This window comes from Capra hircus, chromosome 10 (assembly GCF_001704415.2).
Source record: "Capra hircus breed San Clemente chromosome 10, ASM170441v1, whole genome shotgun sequence".
Taxonomy (NCBI): Eukaryota; Metazoa; Chordata; class Mammalia; order Artiodactyla; family Bovidae; genus Capra; species Capra hircus.
Genome location: NC_030817.1, coordinates 75,880,333 through 75,890,316, shown reverse-complemented (window position 1 = coordinate 75,890,316; position 9,984 = coordinate 75,880,333). Strand labels below are relative to the sequence as shown.

The window sequence follows — 9,984 nt, the reverse complement described above, 5'->3', positions numbered from 1 at the left end:
AATATGAATTATTGTGGCCTTATTAATTTTTGCTAGGGAATCTTGTTTCCAGGTCTTGCTTGTATTCTGTTTAAGTACATTAATTCTTTTCTATTGAGTGCTCCCAGGTGGTACTAAAATAAAGATGTAATATATCAAGTTATATGATTTTAAAACAATCCCAAAACTAAGGAGTTGGAGAAAACTATTTTCACCAGACGGTGTTCAAAAACTGACTTTCTAAGAAGAAGTTTTTTGACAAACTTATCTGGCGAAGAAGCTCAAACTCTAAAGAGCCTGCTGCTGCTGCTAAGTCGCTTCAGTCGTGTCCGACTCTGTGCGACCCCATAGATGGCAGCCCACCAGGCTCCCCCGTCCCTGGGATTCTCCAGGCAAGAACACCAGAGTGGGTTGCCATTCCTTCTCCAATGCATGAAAGTGAAAAGGGAAAGTGAAGTCGCTCAGTCATATCCAGCTCTTAGCGACCCCATGAACTGCAGCCTACCAGGCTCCTCCGTCCATGGGATTTTCCAGGCCAGAGTACTATATATAGACAAAATTATTCTGAATATGAAAGGGAAAGACGTTCTGGTCACTCTGGTGGGAGATGGGGAGAGGGTGAGAAAGGAAGAGATAGAGATAGCACCAGGTATAATATGAGAACTTGACTGTGTGTTCAGCACGAAGGTCCTTCCTCTTACTGCCTAACTCCATCCTGTAGTCAGGTATATTAACCCCAAAAAAGCTGGAATCAGTTTGATTTTGGATAAAATGTTGCTGGGGATGAGTCTCACACTCAGATTGATGTTGTCAAAACAAGACAGCAGGCAGACTAGGAGTGAGAGGAGAGAAACACACATGAACCTCTTGTGTAGTGTGAATCTAGGAAAATAGCGGTTATATGGCACATGTATAGGGAGATGGTGGTTGTGTGGTGCGTGTGTAGGGAGATAGTGGTTGTATGGTGTGTGTGTAGGGAGACAGTGGTGGTATGGTGTGTGTGTAGGGAAATAGTGAGGGGACTCTAGATATCTAATCACTATACAGTTAGGGGTCAGAGACAAATCTACTTAAATTTGCAAATGCTAGAAACTGAGCAGTTGACATCTGGGTTCAGTTCAGTTCAGTCACTCAGTCATGTCTAACTCTTGGCAACCCCATGGACTGCAGCATGCCAGGCTTCCCTGTTCATCACCAACTCCCGGAGCTTACTCAAACTCATGTCCATTGAATTGGTAATGCCATCCAATTATCCCATCCTCTGCTGTCCCCTTCTCCTCCTGCCTTCAATCTTTCCCAGCATCAGGGTCTTTTCCAATGAGTCAGTTCTTCACATCAGGTGGCCAAAATATTGGAGTTTTAGCTTCAGCGTCAGTCCTTCCAATGAATATTCAGGACTGATTTCTTTTAAGATCGACTGGTTGGATCTCCTTGCAGTCCAAGGACAGTTCTTCTCCAACACCACAATTCAAAACCATCAGTTCTTTGGTCCTCAGCTTTCTTTATGGTCCAACACGCACATCCATATATGACTACTGGAAAAACCATAGCTTTGACTAGATGGAACTTTGTTGGCAAAGTAATGTCCCTGCTTTTTAATGTGCTGTCTAGGTTTGTCATAGCTTTTCTTCCAAGGAGCAAGCATCTTTTGATTTCCTGGTTGCAGTCACCATCTACAGTGATTTTGGAGCCCAAGAAAATAAAGTCTGTTACTGTTTCCATTGTCTCCCCATCTATTTGCCAGGAAGTGATAGGACTGGGTGCCATGATCTTAGTTTTTTGAAAGTTGACTTTTAAGCCAGCTTTTTCACTCTCCTCTTTCACTTTCATCAAGAGGCTGTTTAGTTCCTCTTCGCTTTCTGCTTAAGGGTGGTGTCATCTGTATATCTGAGGTTATTGTTATTTCTCCTGGTAATCTTGATTTTGGCTTGTGATTCATCCAGCCTGGCATTTTGCATGATGTACTCTGCATAAAAGTTTAATAAACAGGGTGACAATATCCACATTGATATACTCCTTTTCCAATTTGGAACCAATCTGTTGTTGCATGCCTGGTTCCAACTGTTGCTTAGATTTGCAAACTGAGAATTTGACTTAGAAACCCAGAAACTGAACAGTTGAATTCTGGGTTATATATGTTTTTTCCCTGGAAAAATATAAGAGAATGTCTGGCATTTTCCAGTTTCCATACAGTACGCACAGGAACACTAATACAATAAAGCCTAGAACAAATAATTTATGTAAATTCTGGTGCCATCTTATTTGTTATTTGCTTCATTGAAATGCAACCTAAAATATTTTAGGGAATATAGGAAACACTTTTCCCTCAAATTTATTAAAACCATTAATGTCTGAAATTTTTATATTCCTATATGTCCTACATATATATAGATTCTAGTTCTTGAGAGGCTTTCTTTGACCAAATATCACGCTCCTAAATAGTTTTCTCAGGGCCTCCTTCATTTCCTTATTCCGGAGGCTGTAGATCAAGGGATTGAAAAGTGGGGTCATCACAGAATAAAATAAGGTCACAATTTTCTGAATTCCTGCTGGATTGCCTGCCGTTGGGCTCACATACATCACCATGATGGAGCCATAGAACAGAGACACGACAGCCAGATGGGAACCACATGTAGAGAAAGCCTTATGCCGGCCTTCTGCTGAGGGGACCCTAAGCACAGCTCTGATCACCAGGGTGTAGGAGCTGGTAATGAACAGGAAAGTGGAAAAAATTAGGACTGAATTAAAGGTGGCACAGATAATCTCAATGGCAGGAGCTGGCACGCAAGACAACTTCATAAGTGGTCCTGGGTCACATAGGAAGTGATCAATAGTATTGGGGCCACAAAAAGGAAGCTGGGAGATGAGATAAACTGGGAGGAGAAAACAGGAAAAGCCACACACCCAGCAGCAGGCTCCTATTCTGATGCAGCGTTGCACTGTCATGACAGTGGGGTAGTGAAGGGGCCTGCAGATGGCAAGATACCTGTCAAAGGCCATGGCAGACAATATGAAGGTCTCAGTGGTGCCCATGGAGAAGAAGAAGTAGAACTGGAGGAAGCAGCCAGAGAAGGAGATGGTCTTGGTCTCAGAGAGAAAGTTGGCTAGCATATTGGGGACAGTAGAAGTGACATACCACATCTCCAGGAAGGAAAAATTGGCCAGCAGGATGTACATGGGGCTGTGGAGATGGTGGTCCCACCACACTGCACAGATAATGCACAAATTTCCAATTAGTGTCAACACATAGATCACAGAGAAGAATGAGAAGAGGAAGATCTGAACCTCCCAGGTACAAGGGAATCCAAGGAGAATGAATTCATTCACAGGGTCAGAGTGATTATTTCCTTCTGGGTTTTTCATTTTTTTTTCTTCTCCAGAAAACTGCAACAACAAGACATTACCATGTTACAAATGATTTTACAGAAGTTTTCTCATTAAGATGTTCTCTGAACTTCTTTACAATTCAATAAGCAGCATAATTTTAGATTGCTTAAAGATTTCTAGCATTCTTTGCCCCAGTGTGATACTGGGAAGAAACAGGGAATTTGGAGGTCATTTGCTTATTATTGCTTTATCTTCATGATCACCATGCCCATCATGGTCCATTGAACACCTGCCTCTGTGTAATGTCCTCAGCACAACATAAATCAAAATAGATAGTCCTTGCCATTCAGAGGCTTTCAACCTGGTTCAGAAACAACCATCTGGGCCAAACCTATATAAGGACGCATGAAGTTTTCATTGTTGCTCAGTCGGTAAGTCATGTACAACTCTTTGAGACCCCATGAACTGCAGCACACCAGGCTTCCCTGCCCTTCACTGTCTCTGTGTTTGCTCAAACTCATGTCCATTGAGCCAGGTGCTTCTAGTGGTAAAGAACCTGGCTGCCAATGGAGGAGATGTAAGATGTCAGGAAGATCCCCTGGAAGAGGGCATGGCAACCCACTCCAGTATTCTTGCCTGGAGAATTCCCGTGGACAGAGGAGCCTGTTGGGTTACAGTCCATAAGGTCACAAAGAGTCGGATGTGACTGAAGTCTTAGCATGCACAAACATGGAGTTTTAAATAATAATAATAATAGTTCATGATGTGTATAAATGGAAGAAAACATTGTAAGAATTCATAGTTGTAAATTAAGAGTTTATTACTGTAAATTTAATAATAATATGTATATCATTTTAGATGGGGTTTCTGTACTATCGGAAATTTTGGATACAGAAGTAAGGAAGATGATGTTTTATCAATGATTGCTTATAGCAAGCCCAGTTGTGGTATTTGCATTCTCTCTTAGTTTTAAAAATCTCCATGAAAAAAATTCCGCAATTTGCACTGTTAATTTCTCTCAGGGTTTAGTGACGTACGCACAGTTCTCAAAACACTCTTTTCTTTTAACTTGGTCCTCTTTGTAATAAAGAAGCTTGCAGAAGAAGAGTAAGCTTCGTATATTTTCAGCTAGAATAAGCATTTAAAAATGAAATTGGTATGCATGAAGGAGGGTCACACTGCAAACTAATATAATTCTCTTTTACCTGAAATTTACCTTAAGTAGAGGACACAAGCTTCAGTGCCCAGTTGAACTTTATCATATGCTGGGAAAGTACCTTATGATGGTACTCTCAATACATGCTTTGCCACATAGAACAGAAATAACTACAGTGGTATATGTCATTAAAGCACTTTTGAGTTTTGAATTACATTAATTGGAGATCTGGTCATAGACTATTTGTTCTCATTATTCTTTATCTCTTTTATTTGAGACTCCTATGTTAGAGTTCCTTCTGGTTGCCTTGACCTATAAATGTTGTTTTAGGACCTAGTCCTTGATATTTTTCCTTTTCTATTTATGCTTTCTCTGTAAGTGATGTGACAGCTAGCCCTTTGACATAAAAACTACTCATGTAAAATGAAGCCACATTTTCTCTATCTAACTGTGAAGTCTCTTCTGTAACCTGGATTTATCTACCCATTTTCTTACTCAACATCTCCATTTGCTATTGAAGGTAACTAAAACAAGAAGCCCACGACAAAACTCTTGATTTTCTCACCACAAACTGGTTGATCCTTACTTCTTTGCTAGCATATCACACAGCAGCACCTCCATTTACTCAGTTGCTCAGGTCACAAACTTTGGCCACATCCTTACCGCCCTTCTTTATACTCCACATCCAAACCATCAACAAATGCTCTAGGCTTCTTGTTCAAAATATAGTTAAAAAAAAAAATCTGATCATGTCAACTACTTGCTCTCAATCTTTCAAATATACTTACAAGAGAGTCTAAAGCTCTTCCCACAGTCTGTAAGGCCGAGACCTAACTCCAAGCCCTCATTTCCTAGCACCTTTCCCTCTACTGACCCCATTCCAGACTCACTGATACTTGCCCTTGCCAAGTGTGGCCAGTATCAAGGTCTGGAATGTCCTTTATTCCTCTTTGCAATATTCATATGCTTTAACTTGTTCCTTTGTTCAGGTATCTGGAAAAATCAGAGACTCAGAGAGGCTTTTCTTAAACTTACACGTGTGAAGGCTAGATCGCATCTGACTCTTTGTGACCTCAAGGACTGTAGCTCACCAGGCTCCTCGGTCAGTGGAATTTTCCAGGCAAGAATACTGGAGTGGGTTGCCATGTCCTACTTCAGGGGATATTCCTGACACCAGGATCAAACTGTGTCTCTTGTGTCTCCTGCCTTGGCAGATTCTTTACCACCTGGAAAACCTTCCTTGATTTAGCCCATCTTTACTATTCTGTTTCCCAATTCTGCTTTGGTTTTCTACAAAGCACATATCACTACCTGGCATTGTATTGTATACTTAGCATGTATTTTCTATCTCAATTGCTAGAATATAAGAGGCTATCATTTTGCTCACTGATGTATTCCCAGAATCTAAGATAGTGTTCAAGACATACTTTTTGTTGTTTAGTCTCTCAGTCGTGTCCGACTGTTTGTAACCCCATGGACTATAGCCCACCGGGCAAGGCATATTAGGGATGCTCATTAAATATTTGTCATCTCAATCAGTGCCTTGCCCTAATAGTAACCAAACAGGAAAACCATTCCTTTAGACAGGGAAAAATGTTTAAGAAAATGTAGAGACTGGTTTCTCCAGTTTGCTAAAAACACAAAAGCAAGGCAACACCTTTTGTATGGGGAAACATCCTCAGTCTTCGTAAACAGGAGATCCATGAGAGGAGCCCACTCAAGACAGTCCTATCGAAGCCACTTCTCTCTGTGAATCACACTGTCTCTATGTTCCTTTCATCCACTCTGCTTTGTGCTCTGTGCTTTCTTCTTGTTGCTAAGTGAAAATCATGCTCCAAGGGCGTGTGTGTGTGTGTGTGTGTGTGCGCATATGCAGTTTTATCTATTCTCTCAATCTGTTTCTGTATCTGATTGTCCATATTTTAAATGAATATTTTATAATTCTTTTTTCTTATTTTTAAATAGATAAGTGAACTGTTTTTTATTTCTCCTGCCTAAAATCAAAAGAGGCAGCCTAAAGAAAATGTGGCTGTTCAAGTTACTTTAATAGAAAAATGCTCTTACTCCCTGATTTTTCTTCTGTATCATATTCAGAAGGAAATCTGGTATATCTGACTTGAATGTGTAATAAGATATAAAATAAAGTTGTCATCCACAGTTTATTCTTGGCTCATGTGGTTTTGTGATATATATAACATATTCATAAGAAAAATATTATTTTGTTTAAATATGTTAAGCTATATTTTATAAATGAAACACACAAAATCTAACATTTAGTCAGACCAGTTCTAATACCAGAAGCAATGTTATATAATTGAGAATTTAACCAGTTTCCATTATGAGGAAGCTATTCTAATTTACCTTTTTATATGGAGAAACTACAACATGGGGTTAGAGGAAAGTGAAAAAGGCATTACAAAGAAATTTGAGCTGTATATTACCTGAAGATCTTGTGTGAGAATTACAGAATCTGGCAGAGAGCAGAGTTCAAATTCAGGTTTCTCTCTCCTGGAGTATGCAGTCAGCCTCAGTCTCCTTGTTCTCTCATTTCAGCAGAAGAAAGTGTGCAGCAGAGCCAAACAGTGGGGCTGGCCTCCGAGTATCTGATGGCCTCTAAAAGGGGGTGAGTATTGGAAGGTAATATCATCAAACATAGCACTTACCTGAAGCCCATACAATGACCATATTGCTTAAGCAACTTGAAAAGGCGGTTATATGCAGTTGTAAAGGACACTGTATGTAGTCTTTTCTGGTTTGGGAAGAACCAATTCCATTCCTGCCTCTAAAGGAGAGTATGTTAACAAACACATTCTGAGTTATGGCTGATCTGTTCCGGGCAGCCCATCTTGGAGGGAAGGTGATCCAGGGCACTCTATGTAGTCAGCTCTTAACCATGAGCTGTTAAGAGCTCCTGTTCCCCACACGGTTTTTAATAATATGCCATGACTGTCTCTGACCATCCTGGATTATTGAACTTCTCCCTGTGGCCTCATCTGGGGATAATAATGAGAAAGTTTTGGCCAGACCTCAGAAAGTATTTCAAATGAGGTCTAAATTGGTCCAACCTCTCGAGGAAAAGGGAAGGATGATGAAGCCTGGGTCTAAGGTGAAAAATAATTTGGCCTTATGCCTTGGATGAGAATATTAAATATAACCAGAGACATCTGTATGCATTTTTATAGTAATGCAGCTTTGTTTTCCCATGTTAGAGATGATACTGGGTTTAGGAAAAAAAAAAAAAGTAAGAACAAAGACTCCTATGAAGCCAAAAGATATGCAGACAGGTTAGTTGTTGCAAAGAATTAAAAAAAAAAAAACTTCAAAGCCTTTATCTATTTGTTCCTTTCTTTCCACAATTCTGCATATGTACTAACCCCACATATACTATGGTAATGTTGAGATTTTTGGATCTGTAGCAACTGTTCCATTCATTCTCGATTATAAACTGTAGCTCCGCTTGTTTTGTGAATTTGTCCTTTGAATCTCACTTCAGCCAGAGAAAGCTAAACATTTAAATCAAAGTAAAAACTCCAATGTCTGAAATTATGGCTAAATAATTTATAAAAATCTTTTCCTTCTTAGCAAACACTGACTTTACAACTGTTCTTTGAATGATGAAATTCAGATGAACTAGGGAACTTGGGAGTGTGTCACAATTGTGATGCATATGTGCAAAGTCACTAATTTATTTTCTTACACATTTTCTTTTCCTAGTCATATAAGTCGATAGAAAAGAGGTTTTCAAGAAGGAAAAAATAATTAATAATGTAAAGTGATATGAAATGCAAAATGCAAGTAATATAAACTTGGAGAAGAACTGGAATATATCTCTGTGTTAATCAAGTAAGAGGTTATAACTAACTTTTGAGACTTCAGAGTCAGAATAGCACCAGTGAAAACCAGTGTATGAACTGTCCAAATGAATAAGTGCATGATGACAGAGGGAGGCAACTGGTGTTTCACAATTTTTTTTTTTGTAAAGAAAAATGTGACAAATAATTTGCAAGATTATTAGAGTTAAAGAATGTCTTCAAGTTTGGATGTGATCTAAACAACTTTCCTCTCTGAGATTAAATAGCATATGAAAATGAAAATATTGAAATTTCAAAAGGAAGTGCTTGGTCAAAAGAACACATGGCATCAGGGAACAGAAAAAGAGGTTGGCAGATGGGCAGGATCATTCTGACTTTAAAGATTTTTTTTGGTGTGGACCATTTCTAAAGTCTAATTGAATTTGTTACAATATTGCTTCTGGTGTTTTTTTTTTTTGTTGTTGTTAATATTTTTTGGCTGCAAGGAACGTGGGATCTTAGCTCCCAGATCAGGGATTGAGCCCACAACCCCTGCATTGGAAGGCAAAGTCTCAACCACTGGACCACCAGGGAAGTCCCAGGGCAGGATCACTTTGGATAAAAGTCCACAGCTTTTGACAGAAAATAAGGAAAGCAAAAAAAGTAAAGAAAGATTTTTCAGTTTGTTAATCTCTTTATATTCATCCAGTTTTCACTACTACATAATCAATTAAATAAATATTAAGGATGTATGACTTTCAAAAATACTTCAAAAGAACTATGATTAGCAAAGGCCTTTTAAAGCTGCAGTCCATGTTATAGCTATTTCTAGCCCTCAGTCTTTAAAAACTAATACAAATATAAATTAAAAATAAATCAACATTATGATTGCCATAATTACTAATGTGACTAGATATTTAAATGAAGGCAAGATCTAATCCTGTTTGATTCTATCTTAAGAAATCAGAGATAGAACACTTCATAAGTCCTGGATTTCACAGTTTAAGAACATGGACAAAGATCAGTGAATTTGGAAAGGGGCTTACAAGTATCTGAAAGAAGTAACTGGAAGGAATTAGACTTTTAAATTGAAGTAAAAAGAACAAAAGAACTTCAGAAGAAAGGAAAGATGATTGTTTAACAGAGCAATTGCATTTGTCTCATTTAATCCCAATACAGAATTTAAAATAATCATTTTTAATAGAAGTTGTAGGGAGATACAGGCTTTCCTGGTAGCCCAGCTAGTAAAGAATCTGCCTGCAATGCAGGAGACCCTGGTTTGCTTCCTGGGTTGGAAAGATCCCCTGGAAAAGGGATAGGCTACCACTCCAGGATTCTTAGGTTTCCCTGGTGGCTCAGCTGGTAAAGAATCCGCCTGCAATGCTGAAGATCTGGGTTAGATCCCTGGGTTGGGAAGATCCCCTGGAGGAGGGCATGGCAAACCACTCTGGTATTCTTGCCTGGAGAATCCCACGGACAGAGGAGCCTGGTGGGCTACAGTCCATGGGGTCAGAAAGAGTTGGACATGACTGAGCAACTAAGCACAGCACATAGGGAGGCACATTGTAATTAAATGTGGAGGATAACTTTGAAAAGGATTCCTAGACAGTGATGAATAAGCTGTTTCAGAAGACTACTTTCTATCATGGATTTCACCAGATAAAGGCTGAGAAAGTGGTAGAGCAGGTTTAAACATCAGATGCAAATTTCTCTTACTACTGGAATTTGGTT

The 9,984-nt window shown here is 39.2% G+C and overlaps 1 protein-coding gene across 1 annotated transcript; it reads right to left on the bottom strand.

Annotated features, from left to right (window-relative positions):
* On the bottom strand, window positions 2,374-7,147 carry LOC108636863 (olfactory receptor 11H6-like). The gene is made up of 2 exons (XM_018053773.1): window positions 7,126-7,147; window positions 2,374-3,329 (listed from the first exon to the last, which is right to left on the bottom strand). The coding sequence occupies exons 1-2, from the start codon at window positions 7,145-7,147 to the stop codon at window positions 2,374-2,376; spliced, it is 978 nt and encodes a 325-aa protein (XP_017909262.1).